The sequence below is a fragment of the Cryphonectria parasitica genome (genome assembly GCF_011745365.1).
Source record: "Cryphonectria parasitica EP155 unplaced genomic scaffold M406scaffold_9, whole genome shotgun sequence".
NCBI classification, from domain to species: Eukaryota; Fungi; Ascomycota; class Sordariomycetes; order Diaporthales; family Cryphonectriaceae; genus Cryphonectria; species Cryphonectria parasitica.
Genome location: NW_024468917.1, coordinates 1444572 through 1461639, shown reverse-complemented (window position 1 = coordinate 1461639; position 17068 = coordinate 1444572). Strand labels below are relative to the sequence as shown.

Below are 17068 nucleotides of genomic sequence, written 5' to 3'. Positions count from 1 at the left end.
CAAGTCTTCAACCTTTTGAAGTCTTCACACTTTCCAGCGCAGATATGGCGTTCCTGAAGATCGTACTCCTCATCCTCACGGCTTTGAGCCTCTCCACCGGATTCCCCGCTCCGCTGGGGACGATGCGTGCCCACGCAGATCTGCTTCTGCAGCTGCGGGCCACCGACAACAGCACAGAGGCGAACAAAGGCCGTCAGTTCACAAGCAACGCGCCCGGATACTACAGCGGGCCATATATAGACTTCCCGGCACAGAACACCTGGGTCGACTACAGCACGATGGTGAGCAAGGTCACAGTGACCGAGAGAGAAGGGGGGAATTTCATAAACCAAAAATTTGAGATATACTGACAACTTTGTGTCCAAAAGTTCAACGACTACGCTTCGTATATGGTCGAAGCTGGATCCACCACAGATGATGTCGGAAACATCTACACCGCCATCAGCAGTGTTTCCGCGGCTCTGGGCGTAGACAAGCAGGTGATCCTCGGCATCGTCATCCAGGAGAGCAGTGGCTACGTAGGCGTCAAGACGACCTACGATGCGGACGGTGTGCCCACAGGCGGCCTGATGCAGGCCAGCGGTTGCGAGGGATATGATGGGAAGACGAACTTGCCCAAAGTGAGTATCTAACTTTCTCAAAAAGGAATACAGAGGAAAAAAGAGGGGGGTGCAGATGGCGAGTCAAGGGGCTGACGGATGTGTGTGTATGAATGGATCTAGGCAGAAGTATTCGCGATGGTGCACTGTGGCACGCAACATTTCATAACCAACCTTGGCGACTTTGGCGACCAGCAGACGGTGGCGACCATCTATCCTGCCCTGCGCGAGTACAACTCCGGCTCGGTCGACCAGGGCAACCTGTCTATTGCTCCCAATGGAGCAGGCAACCCGTGAGTCACTGCTGCTGACCTATTTATCCAATTGGTTTTCCTCAGTCGTCTCTGACAGTCCTCAATTATTTACATGAGAACTGGTGAGTTGTTTTCCTGAGTGCTGACTTGTTTGTGAAATACAGGTACTACGTCTCAGACATCGCCCAGAGGATGCAGGGTTACGTCTTTTGAAGAGATGTTTTGCGGGTTGAAGAGTTGAAGACAAGAAGAAGAAAGTAGGGGAGGAAGCTCTTGGTTGTTATGATAAGATGATCCGGTAAAAGATCTGGTTTCTGAAAGATCAATGTATTATTATATGGACAAATTTCTGTATTTACTAGGTCCTCCCATTTTCTATAGTCAAGACACATTACTGAGGACGACGGATCGTCCTATACATATGTACGAGATCTTTGATTTTGTTTCACGACCCCAGAAACAGTGATGTCGAAATTAACGTTGTGGTAGATGAAGGAGCACAGAGATTAGGTGGTTTTGACTCGTGCTTGTTGCAGTGTGCCGCGTTGCCCATCTTCGAGTAAGTCAACGGAATGGATGATGCGAATGAAAGTGCCACAATCTGCAGCGCTAGGAATGAGTGTTCTCATATTTTATTGCCTAGAACCGCTAAGCCACTCGCCTCGCGGAAGCAATGTGATTGTCAAATTGTCTAGAATCGGCTTAAGCATGGTGCCGACAAGACGTAGGACATGAACGACTTCGTCCCACTTGGGCATCAAAGTCAGTCTGTCCCATGATTTACAAGAAGCGAAATGGAACCAACACCTTCGCATAATGGTCATCCTATCTTTATCTTTCTTCTTGTTCTTTCATTTTTGAATTCGTTCTCATAAATTGGGATTCTATGAAGGATCACCTATGATGAAATGGATAGAGGTTTCAGGTCCACTCTGCCCTACTCTGTCATATCTGTCCGCTCAGACGCGCTCAAAAACTGGGCTCTCGAAGCTTGCAACAATTATTATCCTCAATCTATAATAATATGTAAACCAGGGAGGGTTGATTCAAGGTCGTATTGTGGTGTTGCGTAAGCGCTCCGAGATTCGCGTCCATGGGCGGAAACCGTGAGTGGTCAGCTATATGTACATAACCTTTTGTACAAGAAATTCTAGTGCAGTCAATATGAGACTGCTGCCGCGTCATTCGCCAATGTAAATGCCATCTGCATAGTTTGCCGTGTCCCGACAACAAACATTGCCCTGGACAAAGTTCGTAGCACCCGTCGTGTCGTACATTCAGATAACCGGCTTTGTTGGTATATGCCCACTCTCCGGCAGGGCTATTTTTGATGTTGAAGAAGCTCTCCGACGCCAATGCAATCACATTTCCGTGTTGGTTTGCCGCCACGCAGGCAATGCTCATGCCCTCTCGCTCGGGTTCTCCCACTTGATAGGATGCAACAAGGTGCTCCTCATACACAGCCGGCCTGTGCTGTCCTTGCGACTCTCCTCCGCCTTTCCACCGCGCAGGGTTCCTTCACCGGCACGGCCGCCATTTTCGCCGCGACCGTCATACTGGGAGTAGCCCAGCCAACGGCGCCACCACAGGCCCGCAAACTCGCTGTTGTAGTACCAGCTCGTACCTGCATGGTTGTGTTCGTTGTCGTCGTCAAAGGGAGAACCGGGACCACCAGTAGTGTGATCTCTGCCGCCATTGAAAGCCCAATCGACGGCCTCGATGTCCCAGTTTCTGTCAAGGTAGACTGGATGAGGTGCGTAGACCGCCTTCAGTCCATGATGCAGTGCCATCGAGGCAGGGAACATCTCGGAGAACATGCTGTGGTGCCGACGCCATGTCTCTTCGTGCATAACTTCTAGGAGGCGACGGGACAGGCGCGAGGCCGTGACAATCGCACAGCGACGAGGAGGTGTTGGCAAGCTGAGGTCATAGCCGGTTACATCTTTTTCGAAAACCCAGCCGGAGTTATCGGCGTCAAAGAGAGGGTTCAGCGTGATGAGGTCGGCCTCCTCGCCCACACCACACTTTGTCATATCGGAGCCAACGGCACAGGACTCCGGCAAGAAGCTCTGGCCACGTTCCTGAGAGCGGAGAGGCTGCTTGCCAGCGAACAAGACAGGCCCCATGACAGGTCGTCGGCTTGAGGCCACAACCTCCTCGTGAACCTTCTCTGTGAAATTGGCCCAGCTGCCATGGAAATCAGGGATGTAGTACCTCTCCGAGCGCTCCCACATCTCTTGGCGACTCTGCTTCTTGGCCCAGCTCCCGAGCCGATCAAAGAGTTCGTAGTAGTTGCCCGAGTACCGCATATCCATCTCCCAGTTCCAAAAGTGCTCGTATTCGGGATGCATCATGGCGAAATGCTGTAGTGGCATGTGCGCGGACCGGTAGACCCCGTAGACATCGCTCTGGGATGGGTTTTCCACAGGCTCTCCCCAATAGCCAGGATAAAGCAGCCGCATCTGGTCCTCGGACCAGAGGGTCGTGATCGAGTGGAACTCACCCGGCATATTCATATCCAGCACGGCCTGCACGATCTCTCCATCCGCCCAGATGGGAATTGAGTTGTCCTTGACGTGAAGCAGGAAGTGAATGTCATACTCCCCACCTGATCTCAGCGACAGCTCGGAAATCATGGCCCGGAAGTTCAGAATGGTCAAATGCGTCCATTGGAAGCCGACGTAAGTTCGGATGACGACCGCAATGCGGCCAATCTTCGCCCTGCCATCAGAGCCAAGACGGGACTGTGCGTCCTTGGTGCTGGTCGATTCATCACTCTCACCAAGCTCCTCAGCGTTCAGAAATCGTTGTTGGTTTGATTCGTGGCATTGCCGTTGCAGCCTTCCCCAGTCCACCTTGTGGTAGTCAATCTTTCCAGTCTTGCTCCATACAACTTCGCTGCCCTGGCTCTCGGTGTCCATGCCCTCTCCGACTCCGCCGTCCTTCAGGTTGTAGCCCAGTCCGTACGGTCCGTAGCGACCAAAACGATCGTAACATATGTCCTCTCGAAGGCCCAGCAGGCTGTAGGATCCGATTGCCGGTTGGGCAACACCCTGCGGGACACCGTCGTAGACATACAAATCGGGAACAGGAATGGTTTTCTTCTCATCAAGGTAGCATGTCTCCACGGGATAGAACTTGTCGGTATACTCGGATGAGTTGTAGTCAGGATGGGGTGCGTAGGGCCTTGGAGTTGGCACCTCATCGCTGACCTCGACAGTGATGGTCGGAGGAGTGGCTGCCTTGACAGGGAACTCGGGGATATAGTCCTTCAGCGAGACAAGGGTTTTAATTCCATTGTAGAAGCCGTCCATGCTAGTAGGTTCATTAGCCTCAAGTGTACTAAGCCGGCAGCAAACCTCGGACCAGACTTACTGCTTGTATTTCAGCCAGTGAACGCCACCGCCATTGCTGTTCCCCTGTTGATTGCCAGTAGTGGAGCCTTGGTTGCCCTTCGTGTAGCTCTGGATGTCGGAAGTGGCCGTATCTTCAGAAGTACTCTCGATGCTGTCCAGGCCCGTGCTGCTGTCCCCAAGACCACCTGTGGATGCACTGGTTGTTGTAATGGTGGTGCTGCTGCTGCCATCGGTGGTGGACTTGACGTTGTCCCCTTTGCCAAAATCGACCAGGTGATCTAGGATCCTGCTATGCTTGGTGTTGACCCCGCTGGAAAACAGCATGAGGCACAACATAAAGGTAGCGGTGATGGCCCATAGTATGACGCGCCGATAGAAGCAGTGGCTGAGGAGTGCGCGGACAGGAATTCTAGGCGAAGACTGAACCGGCAGGGGTAGCATGACTTCGCTCTTTCGTGATGAGGGTGACGAGTTCCTCGACGATGTGTTGGATCGTGGTAGACATGAGCGCTGCTCCATGGTGTATGTGAAGATGGTTGAGAGGTTGAAGAAGAGGAGGGGAAAGAGGAGGTTGAAGCTGCTCGAGGAAGAAGAAGGGTGGGGGGTGTACTCGTGGGAGCAACGAGCAGCTTCAGCGACGATGTACTCCCCAGGCTGACATACACGAGGTCACGATAGTTGACCGTGTAGCAGCCTCCAAAAGTTGTTGTCGAAGTTGAGGAAGATGACTTGATCGTCGAGTACCTTACCTGGTCCAGTTCGACCAGGTCTAAGGCAAGGAAGGTATGACAAAATTAATTCAGTTGTGAAAAGTGAAGGAAGACCTGCGTCACTTCGTCTGCTGCCACAGGGAAGGAACGTAATCGAAGGGGTGCAAAGGGAAATGTCGAGGCACTAAGAAACGGTCGGGTGGATGTCGTCGATCAAACGCGGAAAGGGTCAGGAAGATGAAGATGACGGGCCGTCCTCGATATTAAATTTGACGTAAGAGATGGGCGTATGCTGCAGTGACCGTCAAACATGCAAGACAGGAAAGCAGACTTCGTGAGTGTGTATGGAATTGAAATTTTGTGAAATGAGGTCCGGGGAAAAAACCAAAGCGAAGAAAAAGAGACGAGGTGAAGTGAGGATGAGGATGGGTGGGAGGAAGAGGGGGGGTGGCGGCACAAAATAGATGGACCCCCAAGGCCTGGCTAGAGTTTTGGGCAGTCTGTGTCTGCCACAAGAAAAAGAAACAGTCTAACTTCAGATGAAGGTAGGTGCTGATATTGAAATTACAAAAGTGAACGTGAACCAAGAACATGAAAAGCTGGAGTGTCAGTGTTGAGGGAAACAGTAGACGGGGCCAAACAATTCAATGAAAATACAAGGTACTTTGTTGTGACAAAGTCTCCACCCACTCGAGGCTGCCATGCAGAGCACTCTGCAACATCGGAAATTCTACTACATGATGGGGCATGTGCAGGCTCCAGTTTACTATTTGACTGGGATGTAGTGACGACAAAAACAACAAGACAGGGGGGAAATTGGCAGCGAAAGGAAGGAGGTCCGAGGGGGGTGGTGTTGGTGGTTTGGCTGTACTAGCTGTACTATGTATACATCAGTAGTCGGACAATCTCAGTGGACCCTTAGGACAATACAGCCAAACCTGTAACACTGGATTGGGTGCGAGCGAGGTACCACCATCCATACACGCAGTAATTACTATGCATGTACTATAGTATAGTACTCAGCAGTAGTATTGAGTGTGTTTGAGTACAAGGATAAGCTGTGCGCACTGATACCAGAGGGAACTCAACCCCCTGCCGCAGACTAGCAGGGATGCCACCCCACTCGGTTCTCACAAAGCTACCATAGTACCTTGGGCCACTGCAGATCTGCTAGTTCCCGCCTGAGGGCCCTGCATCTCCAGAGCCTCGTTCGGGCCAGGGCACCTATTCACAGCTTCAACACCACATAACTAGCTTGGCTTGGAGATGCAATTGGATTATTGGAAGATTTGCAACTGTCCACACCATTCACACCACTTTTCTTATTCCAGCATCATGAAATCAATTTGCGCCCTGTTCATTGGCCCCCACCCCCTTCTGCGAGCACTCCCTGGACCGGACATGGGACATGTACCGTAAGCCAGAGGAGACCACCTGTTCGGCCTGAGCTGACTGCGTCAGAGCAGTTCTTGGAAATTCCTAGGATCCTACAGGAGTCGAAATGGCCAGTCATTCCTGCCCTGGAGATGTGATGTACTGAACAAATCCAAGCCGACGAAACTCCGTTTCTCGCAGGCTCGGCCGAAGGCCCAATCACTACCACAGTATGGTGTCACAGTCCTCGCCATACAGACATCACACCGCGGATGCAGTGCTACCAGACTTTGTGCTCTCGGGAATGAAAAGACGGGATTGATTTTGCATCTACATCCTCGAGAAATCCGGGGTCAGGTTTCAGCTTGTGCGTTCATACCGGTTTCCCTGTGTGGCGGTCGTCGCTGGGTGCGAGAGCCAGTCCAAGATCTAGTGCCAGAACCTAAACAAAAGACCGATTCCTCTGTCCACCTGCAGAGGTTCTGTACTGTGTGATCTCAATAAGTCGGGTGGCGGCTGACAGGCAACGCGTCCCGCAGCAGATAGTTCACCTATGGCCCCATGCAGGTCCCCGGTCGGAGGTCCTGATTGAGCAAATCAAGAATTCCTTGTGGCCTCTTTTCTTATTCCCACAACACACCAGACGATTCTATGGCTGGTTCGGCTCGGATCAGCGGCTGCAGCAGCTGTTGGATAGTGTTCTAGCAATGTCGAACTCAGGCTGTATCAGAAACCAAAACAATCTTGATGCGGCTTGGTCTGTCGTCTGTCATGGCGCCAATGGCCAAGCCGCTATGAGTGCCGAGCGGTAGCGCAACGTGCGATCACCTAGAGCCTCGGGGAAAAGCTTTCTGGAACACCCTCCCCCTGGCGGAGCCTGGATGGGGGAGGAGGGTGGAGGGGTGGGGGCAGTGAGCTTGTGATCCTACAAGGCGCTGCTAACACACACAGTACGTTGGTGACCGATAAACGCTGTAACTTGCGTAGGTAACCCTTGCTGTTCGCTGCCAAGAAGTGTCGCACGAAAAGCTAACCCGGAATTTTGCTTCTTAACCATATAGATAACTCAGTCCTATGTGGGCCTGTATTTTCTGGAGCCCAAAAAAAAAAAAAAAAAGAGCAAAGATCGTCGTCTCGGTCTGTATTCTCCTGCCCACCCATCTCACAACGTCATCCAGGAACCATTAGGTGTAACTTGCATGAGGCCTGGAGAGGATGAGAAATGATCTGGACACACATTTCGAGGATTCGATGGCGCAAAGTCTGACCACGGGTCTGACCACTGTTGGACAACCAGACAGAATTAAAATTACTTGGCCACAGGGAACAAGCCAGGCGATCAGAGCGCCATCTGCCCCGATGAGGTAAGAAGCCCAGAGGGACGTGGGGAAGGGCTGAAACGTGCCTCGAGCTTCGCGTCAAGCAGCCGAGACCTTCATCGTCTTGACTTTTGGAGCAACCAAGCCAACCTCATCCCAATCCCGCATGGGTTATTCTCGGAAACTCGAGGGCCCTCAGAATAAGGCCGCAGACGATCTGCGCCCACCTTGATGCTTATCACTCGTCGCAGCCATCCCTTCTGTCTCCCAACTATCAGTCAATTCTGCAGCGACCTTTTTTCATAGCTTCTTCCCGCCCCCCCCCCTCCCCTTTTTTGCCGTGGACACCCGCATCGAGAGAGATACATCTGCATTCATCATCCCCTTTTGGCTGACTGCCATAATTAGACACTCCCGTTTCGAGGTACGTATCTCATCAAGCCAAACCACGGGTAGCGGCACTTAGGTACCAGGTCAAGACCGGGTTGCTACCTCGCACGGGGTTTGCTAACCCGCCCTACTTCATCTCGCATCTTTTATTTGTACTAAATTATCTTTCCTCTTCTTCCTACCATTGAAATTCCTATGTACGGTTTTGCACTAGATGCGCCTGTTAAAAGCTTGGTACTAGACACAGCACATGGAGGCATAGCTCAAAGACGTACCTGGCCATGGTGTCAGCTCACCTGCAGCGCCTACAGGATGACAGGCTCCGCCAATGGACACGTTGGTACCAATTATTGTAGTGTGCTGGAGACTCACAACTATGTATACTGTCCCGCGCGCACGAGAGAAAAGTGACATGACCCCCCCACCACCCAAGCGAGGCGGCACAATCCTCCGAGAGAAGAGCCAGACAGAACATACTCTGGTCTATGGCACAGCCCTGTCTCTACCCACACCCCTCGGACAAAGCAAGTTCAGACCCGCAAGACCAAAACCGAGAATGGAGGGAAGGGAACGGGAAGAAATAAGACGAATCTTTCCTCCATACTCTGCATTGCTAAGCAGGGGCTGAGGATCGGCTACGAGAATCTTCCAGTACATTTTCTGTGACAATAACGACAAGAAAGAAAGGAAAATAAAGAGAAGGAGAACGAAAAAGGTTTTGTCTGATGTTTCCTCCAAGTTTGCCCGCTTCTCTCCCAAGCCAGCCCCTCCAACTCGCTGTGTCTCAAGCGCGATATCCAGAGACTCTCCCCGCCACAGCTCGAGTCTCGCAGAGCTAGGCCCAAAGTGACCAATCGTATGTATACTCAATGCAAATGGAAAGAAAATAAAACAAATCCTCGTAGTTTAATAATAATAAAAAATCATAACACCCAAACAAAGGAGTAAAAAAAGGTTTCTAACGGGTAGCATTGGCTAGCAAGGTGCCTTCAGTGACGACGACGACGGTCCCAATCCTCCCCTTCGTTTGCCACCCAACACTCCTACCCCCCCTCTCCCCCTTGCCATTGCATAGAAACCGAGATTTCGGAAATCCCATTGCCGCCGCCGCAGCCTTGCTGACGTTACCCATGCTCGTCCGCCTGCTTTGCCTTGTCGGCAGGAAATATAGATTGCGGACAAATAGGATCGGCTGGGTGGCATCAGATAGATGGCCTGGCTGACGAGGCGAGCGACAATCTTGGGTGTTTGGTTGATTGTTCACGAACGATTTTCTAAAGGATGTAGGTCAAATGAAGAAGGGGGAGGGGGTAAAAAAGGAGAGGGGGGGGGGGGCGGGGGGCCTTCCTGTCCATCATAATTTTATCACTGCTATAATTTGGCGACTTAGAAGGTGTTTTTTCTTCTTTTTTTTTTTTGGCCGTATATGCATGAATTCGTAGATGGAGATGTTATGCTGAGGTACGTATTGGTACTTGCTGTTATTGCATGCCGCTGATCTACCGCTTTGCGCCATTGAAGGCAAGGCACCCACCAAGGTTCAAAGCCCCTCAACTGGAAGACGTCGCGTTAAGACCGCGAGGGGGGAGATGTGTGAGGCTATCACAGCCAAAGATGCCGCCGAGACGGGGGCTGGGAGACATTTGTCACCACCCTGCCCTGCTCATTACCCAGCAGCGCCTTCTGCTCGGCCTGTATAGTGAATTGCTGTTCAGCAGTCGACCCTCTCCTCTCCTATCTCCAGTGTCTTTACTGCGTTTTTTTCTGACCGGCCAGTCTGCTCTCTGCCAGCAGCTGGCATGTCGGCACCAGACTCCAGACTTTCCACCGGCCCCGTGTCTGCCCGACCTTGAGCCACCGCTCTCTCCTCCTCCTCCCGGTCCGGACGCTTCCCCATGAGTCCCTGCTTGTGAATCGTAGTCTCGTTGTTGACGCACACGGACCCGCCAGCCTCGATGTCTCTGTCCAGCCCACCTACATCGCTGCTGTGAACCTTGTTCCTTTTCTTATTGTTGTTGCTGTTCTTCTTCCCAGAGCCCTTCTCACCCTTTCCCATGCCGCGTTTGGCCCTCCTCTTGGCGTCCACGCGCTCCCTCCAGCCACGGCCCCAAATGATGGTAGCCCACGTGCCCAGTGCGCTCACTACCAAGAAGGCGGCGCTGATGGTGCTGAACCAGCCGACGCCGACCCTTTCGATGGCGGGTAGGACGACGGCAGTGCCCATGCAGGCGAAGAGGTACCGCATAAAGTAGTTGCCAGCAATGACATCGCTCCCGCGGCCCTGCATCACATCCAGGCAGTACGTGTTGAGGCTGGGAAAACAAAAGAGCTGCGCGACCCCCTGCAAGAACAGCGTCACCACAACCAGGGCAATCCCGCCCACATCCTTTTCTACCGCCCACCCGTACACCAGTACGCACGCCGGGATGGCCACACCGAGGAAAGGCAGCGCGGAACGCATCCTATCCTCGGGAATCCGGGCTTGCGAGAGCCTGGTGTACTTTCGAACGATGTGGTCGGCGTATCGGCCGCCCATGAAGGTCCCCGTCAGGTAGCCTGCGCCGGGGGCAAGGTAGAAGAGACCTGACTGCATCGGCGACGTGAGGTGGAAGCGCGGGTTGAGGACGTAGCGGATTGGCGTGAGGAGGGAATACATATTCCAGACGAGGGACGCGGTGGCAATTCCCGCGAGTAAGCTGTGAACAGGCCGGGTCCAGTATTAGCTTTCCTTGAGCGGAGAGAATGCGACGCAGGCGTAGTTGTTGAAATAAAAGGTAGGTGAGGGGGGTTTCGATGATTGATTTCTTCCTCTTCTCCTTTTTCTCTTTCTCTTTTCCTTTCTTGTGCTACTTTAAGCGAAGCCAGACTTACAGGTTAGGATAGGTAAACATCAACTTCAGCACCTTCCACGGGTTCACCATGCTTCCCAGCACGGCTGCCTTCTTCTTCCTGCTCAAGCCCCGAAGGTCGTCATACTTCTTATGATGGATCGTCTCCGGGAGGAGGAAGAAGGCACCCAGCGCCGCGACACCGGACAGGGCTGTCTGTACCCAGAAAATAACGCGCCAGGAGGTGAAAGTGACGATGATGCCGCCGACAAAAGGTCCGATGGCAGGACCGATCAGTGTGCCGCTCAAGAACCAGCCCATGGCTGTGGCCCGTTCTGTTGGGCGATAGATATCTCTGGCAAGGATGACGAAGTCAGTCGGGCGGGAGATCTAGCATATTGCCATTGCGCAGGATATATGAATGCACTTACTGAAGACATGCCGAGCCGACGAGGAGGAAGGCCGTGCCCTCGAATGCTGTCAGGATACGAAAGATGAAGAAGGCAGCCAGGTTCGGAGCCAGGGCTGTTCCGATACTGCAGGCAAAGAAGAGGAATGCGGTAACACATGTGATCTATGGGGGAAGATGTTGTCTTGGCCGTCAGTATAGGCCCTTGTCCGGGAAGTTTTGAAAGCCCCGACGGCAGAGCGGTTCACTCACGGTTTTTCTCCCCCAGACCTCGCTGAAGGGACCCCACACAATGGGTGAGATGCCCATGAACAGCATATAGAGCGCATTGGTAACATCGACAACAGACCCCGTCGTATGAAACTCGGCGGCCACCTCTGGCGTGGCTGAGAGTACAGTGGTCGACGAGATGGGCGCCAGGAACGAGCAGAAGGATAGCAAGACGACGATGACCAGCTTTCGTTGGTTGGAGAATCTGTCATAGACAGAGTCTGGCACTTCGACAAACGACGTGTAATGCTCGACGGGGTTGTCTGGGCCAAGGGAGACGTTGGTGGGGATGCGCCTCACCGGCGGGCTGGAGTTTCGCTGCTCGTGATGTGTCGAGCTCCTGTGGTGGGTTGATGTCGTCGAGGAGTCATCATCGTCGTCGTCGTCAGAGCCATCGTCGCCGTCATCGTCACCGTCATCCTGACCTGACGGCGTCGTGGTCCAATGATGGTGTTCCTCCTCCTCCTCTTTTCGTCCCGCCTCTAGGTCGTCACTGATTTCGTCTTTCTCACCACACCTATACTTCTCGATGTCCTGCTGGTTCACAGGAGCAGCAATAGTACCCGGTGATGTGCTGGTGGTGCTGCCGCCGCCACTGACACCATCGGCTTCATTCTTGATCATGGCCGCCATTGGGACATGAAACTGCTTAGAGCGCCTTCTTTTTCAGGATGATGGTGAAGAGTAAGGACTGCATAGCAGGCAACACCTCGCACTCTGGAAGTGAGGAGACCAGACCTCGCTTGACGAGTAGGCACATGAAAATGTGCGTAGTGTGACGATGAGGATCGTGACGATGAAGGAAGGAGTGGGTTCGAGCAGTCAAGCTGTTCAAAGCGGATCTCAGACAGTATCCACGTCGGGGAACAACTAAACCGAGGAAGAGTCGATCACCTCGATCGATTCGGCTATTATAAGGGGAGAATGGCAGCAGAAGAGAGAGAAGAAGAGAAAAAGAGGAAGAAGAGGAAACAGGAACAAGGAAACCAGCCAGAAGATGGCAAGGCAAAGTTCTCTCTTATCTGCCTATCGTCCCCAAAAACCTGCATGAAGCCAGACCCGAGACCGCAACGTCCGGGCCGTTCTCTCGACAGCAAAAAGCAAATCTCCTGTGGATGGACGCAAGAGGACCAAGAGTCATCATCCAGTACCGGTCGAGCAAATTCCCGTATCAACGCCCTCGACACGACGAAAGGGCGCCCACACACCCCACCACCTTCTTTCCCCGGACTGATACGCTTGCCTGTCCGACCATCGGTGGTGGAGCGGCAAGGCGGGAGTGGCTGGCCGGGTTGTTGGGAAAAGGGAGAGAGAGACCCGTCAAGATGGGCCACACCCGTCATTCTAGTCCATGGTAGGCCCCTCTGTGGCATAGGTTCCTGTTCCCAGCGTTTGCATATTTACGGCTTATTCCCATTGAACAGCCGCTCGCATCGTGGTCGTGCTTGTAACTTTGGTCACACTTGCAGTCAGTCGCCAGCTCGAGGAGTTGAGAAGGAACGCCCGTATAAAATGCTACATGGTACAGTAGCTGGCAGACAACCAGGTGAACGAACAGATGGTTGCACGCCGTCTGGACTCTCTGCTGCTGATGCTCGAGGGGAGAGGGCAAGCCTGCCTGCCTGCAGTGTGTGGCAGCAGCTCTCCAGTTTCATGATCTTATTTGCGTACACGACATGTCCCCCAGATTTCGGGAGCCTGTATGTGTGAGGAAAGCATATAATAGGTACATAGTCCACAAGATGTGAAGCGTGAGGCATCGTCAAAAGGAGGAGGTGAATTCGTGCAGATAATTAATACTCTAGTATATAGACAGTAAGTAGTAAATACAAGTAATAGTAGTATTGTCGTAGAAAGGTGCCTGAACCATGGGGAAAAACAAGTCCGCACGCCAGCTGTTCTCCCGAGTCCCGACGTACATGCAACTAATCATAGGCGCATCATTCCGATCGCGGTGAGCTTTAGACCAGCTTCTGAGCCTAGCAGTGGTCATCGCGTGAGTTCTGATTGGCAGGCGGGGTCATAATTGGCCGGCCCTCTCCTTTGCCTCCCCCATGAGTACTACCACCGCCACCTAAAAGGCCTCATTGAAATCCAGAGGGGAAAATACATGGATGATGTGCACTATTTTGAGGGCATGTCGTCACAGACGAAAAAGAAAAGAGATCGGAAACTGGCCGACTACGGAGTAAATACGCCTTGCGCTGTCGTGGCCGGAGACATGCGTGTTTGGCTGACATCCGCACCGGCCCTTCCAATCCGGCTATCCGTGTTAGCCCCAACATACCATCCATCCGGGGAATCAGTCATCTGTCAAATGGCAGATCTTTGTACCTCTCGAGCCACGTAGCCATTCTGCACATACAAGATCAGATTTCTCCAGACAGCACATCCTGCCCCTGCCTCGTCCAGGTCTGGTGAGGCAAGACTCCCATCAAGTTGCCCGCTCGCCTCCCACCCACATTCGGGCGCGCGCATACACATATACATGTATGCATGCCGTTAAAGGGGGGTCCATCTCGTGTAGCGCAATAAGATGGTCAAAATCTACCATGTAACCTTCGCAGTTTCTCGAGCACCATTGCTTTCAGACCATCGTTTGTTATCGGCGTGGAACCACAGCACGTTCCGAAAGAAGACCGGGTTTTCCTGCTCGTGGGTCTGCGGGACAGCCTCTGATACCCTCCATGCCCGTCCTGCTGGATGCTCACGAGGAGATCTTGCTTTGAGCCGGAAGTTGATCTCACTTCAGAGGTGAGATTGGATCCGAAATGATTCAGGCCAGAAAAATGATTCTTCAATTTGCCTCTCATCTCCCCCATATGTGTAGGTATCTCTAAGTACGTTGGGCTGCCAATCAGGTGCCATTTGAAAAGACACGGCAAGCAAGCCAAAAAAAAAAAGAAAGAGAAAAGAAGAAAAGAAAAACGAAAAAAGGACAAGATGTAAAAACGAGAGCCTCCCATCTCACAATTTATACCCAGGATGATGAGCCCTACTCAGAAAAGAAGAAGCAAAGTTATCAAGAAACGTCAAGCCTAACAATTCATCCAGCTAAAGCAAACGGGAAATAGTCACTTCCTACCAACCCCCCTCCTCTCCGAGCCCTGTTCCCCCTCCCAAGCTTTCCTTCTGGCCCTCAAGGCAAATGAACGCAAGTTCGACTGATATTCACCAGGCAGCAAAAAGAAGAAGACAATAACTACCAGCCGTGATGTCGTTGTCGACAAGAGAAGCAGCAGTGGCTGCAGCGAAATCAAATGGGTAATCGACTCGTAAATGTGGGTATGATGTCCAGAAAGTCAAAGTTGCGGCAATCATTGGGAAGAATAAGATGTTGTAAGAAGTATCGAACGGGGAGCTTGCGCCGTGCAGAGAATTGGGGCCCGACACGATTGATCTTGTCCAAATTCGAAGTCGATAAAAAAGGAAGAAGAAGAGGAAGAAGGGAGAAAGTTGGTACGATGCCCCCCCCCTCTCTGGCTGGTGATCCGACGACACTTTCCCAACAGACACGTCAAAACTTTGGCGGCACAGAAGCTGGTCTTGGGAGGCTTCCTAAGCTCCTAGACCCAAAGTGAGGAGGATAAGTACTCCTGCGTGTCTCATAGCCACAAGGCACGACGCGCAGCTAACGCGAGGATGTGCCGTCAATAGGACTCGTAGGATGGCTCTTCACCCCACTGAGGTCGCCTGACCCAGTCCTCCGCAGTGCCTGGGTCATCGTCTCTACGTTGACCTCGCCAGGGATGCCCATGGGCGGGATAGACGGGGACATGGACAGACTCGTGGACACGGGGCTACCGAGGGGCTTCCGGGTAGGCGAAGTCTCCGTGCCCCTCAGCGACGCGGACTTGCTGTTCGGCGGAGAGGTGCCTGCTCCGCCAGTCGTCGAGGAGACGGGCGAGCGAATCGGGGACGGGGACCGATGATCTATGCCGCCCATAGAGGGGATGCTTGTGAGACCCGCGAGATGGATCGAATCTCGTGAGCCTGCCAGACCTGCGTGGCCCTGGTGCTCCGCTTGCACGACGTCTGCGAAGCTGATGAAGCTCAGACGGCGCACGTCTACGCTGTTCTCGGGGCTACCAGAATTGCTGCCCGTGTCCATGGGGTCTGCCAGCGCCCTGAAGTCGGCTGCGGACAGGCTGGCGGCGAGGTCATCCTGCCAGCTGGTCGACGTGTTGTCTGGGATCCCTGCCACGTTGACCGCAACGCCAGCAGGCTGGTGGTTGGCATGTGTGATGATCTCGACAGTATCAGGGTCAAGATGATCATCGGTAATTGCCTCGGAAGAGGCGTTCAGGACAGGTGGGACATGATCTTCCGTTATGATATGGCTCGGGATGGCGGGCGAGTTCGGGATTAGTGCTGCTTCTTGGACGTCGCGCTCAAATATCTGGCTACCGGCCGGCGAAGACAGCCTTGGTGACGGAGAAGAGAGGCCGTGACTCGGCGACGAGGGCATACCAGGGACAGGGCTGTGGGTTCGGGCGGGTGATGTCGTCGATCTTGGCTGCTTCGTGAGCCGGTTGGAGCTGGTGGCGGTGGTGGAGGTGGAAGCCGGGTCTGAGCGTGATGCTGCCTGCGCGGATTCGTCTGCCTTCTTCTTGCCAATGCCGAATAGTCCTCGCATCTTGTTCTTCTTAGCGGGTTCGTCAGTCTCCAGTGCGGTAGTATCTAGTCCAACTCCTCTTTCTCGTACCTTGTCGCCCTTCTGCGTCGAAGCAGGCTCGAATGGTTCTGCTAATGCGGGCTGGGTGGAGGCCCCGCTCTGCAGTGGTGCCGTACCGGCGAGACTCATTGTAAGAAGTTATGTCTTTGGGATGTGTGGTTGCGATGACTCCAAATGCGGTCGTCTCTTGAATCGTCGGAAGATACCGTTGGCGTTTGCAGTGCCTAGGAAGATGGACAAAGATGGAATAGACGGGTGGTTAGGCGGATGGATTGTCTTCTTGGGTTCAGGAGCTACGAGCTCGACGGGTGCGGAGCCTGCGAGATCAAACAGATATATGTCAATGAGATGTTATCTCCTGAGGATTGGCAACGATACCGTCACAATTCCCACTCGACAGCACGACAGGTGGAGTGACAGATCTGACAAGTGATGGGAAGATAGGATGCGGGTTATCTCTAAAGGAGGGGGGGGGGGGTTGGAAAAAAACAAACCGGTCACGAGCGGCGGGATCTGACGGGTGGCCGGTGATGAGAGAGGAGTCGGAACCCGGGTGCAACGAATAACAGAAACTCGTCTTCTTGATCACACCTACCTCAAAAGGTCTCCCCTTGTTCTAGGCCCTTGATCCACTTCAGTCTGTCGCGAAACCACGCGCACACACGAGACAAAGCGGGAGCGTCCTCTCTGGGGTCGGACGTACGGTCTGGACGTGGGCAGGCTGGAAAGAGTGAGCACGGAAACCGCTGACGAAAGTGAGCGCTATCTGTTTGTTGCCGGTGACTTGTGATGCAGCTTAGCTTGGCAGCACTGATCCGTAACGGTCCAGGCTTCGCCTCGTTGTAGAAGAAGTAACTGGAGGTCGGTTGTCTGTGGCGCTTGGA

General features: G+C 53.1%; 4 protein-coding genes across 4 annotated transcripts; 1 reads left to right on the top strand and 3 right to left on the bottom strand.

Moving 5' to 3' along the window:
- Positions 1-122: 122 nt before the first annotated feature.
- Positions 123-1066, top strand: M406DRAFT_268516 (uncharacterized protein; the record flags this gene model as incomplete). Its single annotated transcript, XM_040917947.1, has 4 exons — positions 123-281; positions 369-620; positions 723-892; positions 1018-1066. The coding sequence occupies 4 exons, from the start codon at positions 123-125 to the stop codon at positions 1064-1066; spliced, it is 630 nt and encodes a 209-aa protein (XP_040771797.1).
- A 1187-nt stretch (positions 1067-2253) lies between these two features.
- M406DRAFT_268409 (uncharacterized protein) lies at positions 2254-4728 on the bottom strand (the record flags this gene model as incomplete). Its single annotated transcript, XM_040917937.1, has 3 exons — positions 2254-4168; positions 4229-4353; positions 4516-4728. The coding sequence occupies 3 exons, from the start codon at positions 4726-4728 to the stop codon at positions 2254-2256; spliced, it is 2253 nt and encodes a 750-aa protein (XP_040771796.1).
- A 5280-nt stretch (positions 4729-10008) lies between these two features.
- M406DRAFT_63954 (uncharacterized protein) lies at positions 10009-12142 on the bottom strand (the record flags this gene model as incomplete). Its single annotated transcript, XM_040924860.1, has 6 exons — positions 10009-10043; positions 10106-10698; positions 10874-11185; positions 11262-11404; positions 11492-11736; positions 11923-12142. The coding sequence occupies 6 exons, from the start codon at positions 12140-12142 to the stop codon at positions 10009-10011; spliced, it is 1548 nt and encodes a 515-aa protein (XP_040771795.1).
- A 2998-nt stretch (positions 12143-15140) lies between these two features.
- Positions 15141-16145, bottom strand: M406DRAFT_63953 (uncharacterized protein; the record flags this gene model as incomplete). Its single annotated transcript, XM_040924859.1, has 1 exon — positions 15141-16145. One exon carries the CDS (start codon positions 16143-16145, stop codon positions 15141-15143), a length of 1005 nt encoding a protein of 334 aa, XP_040771794.1.
- Between the last annotated feature and the right edge of the window lie 923 nt (positions 16146-17068).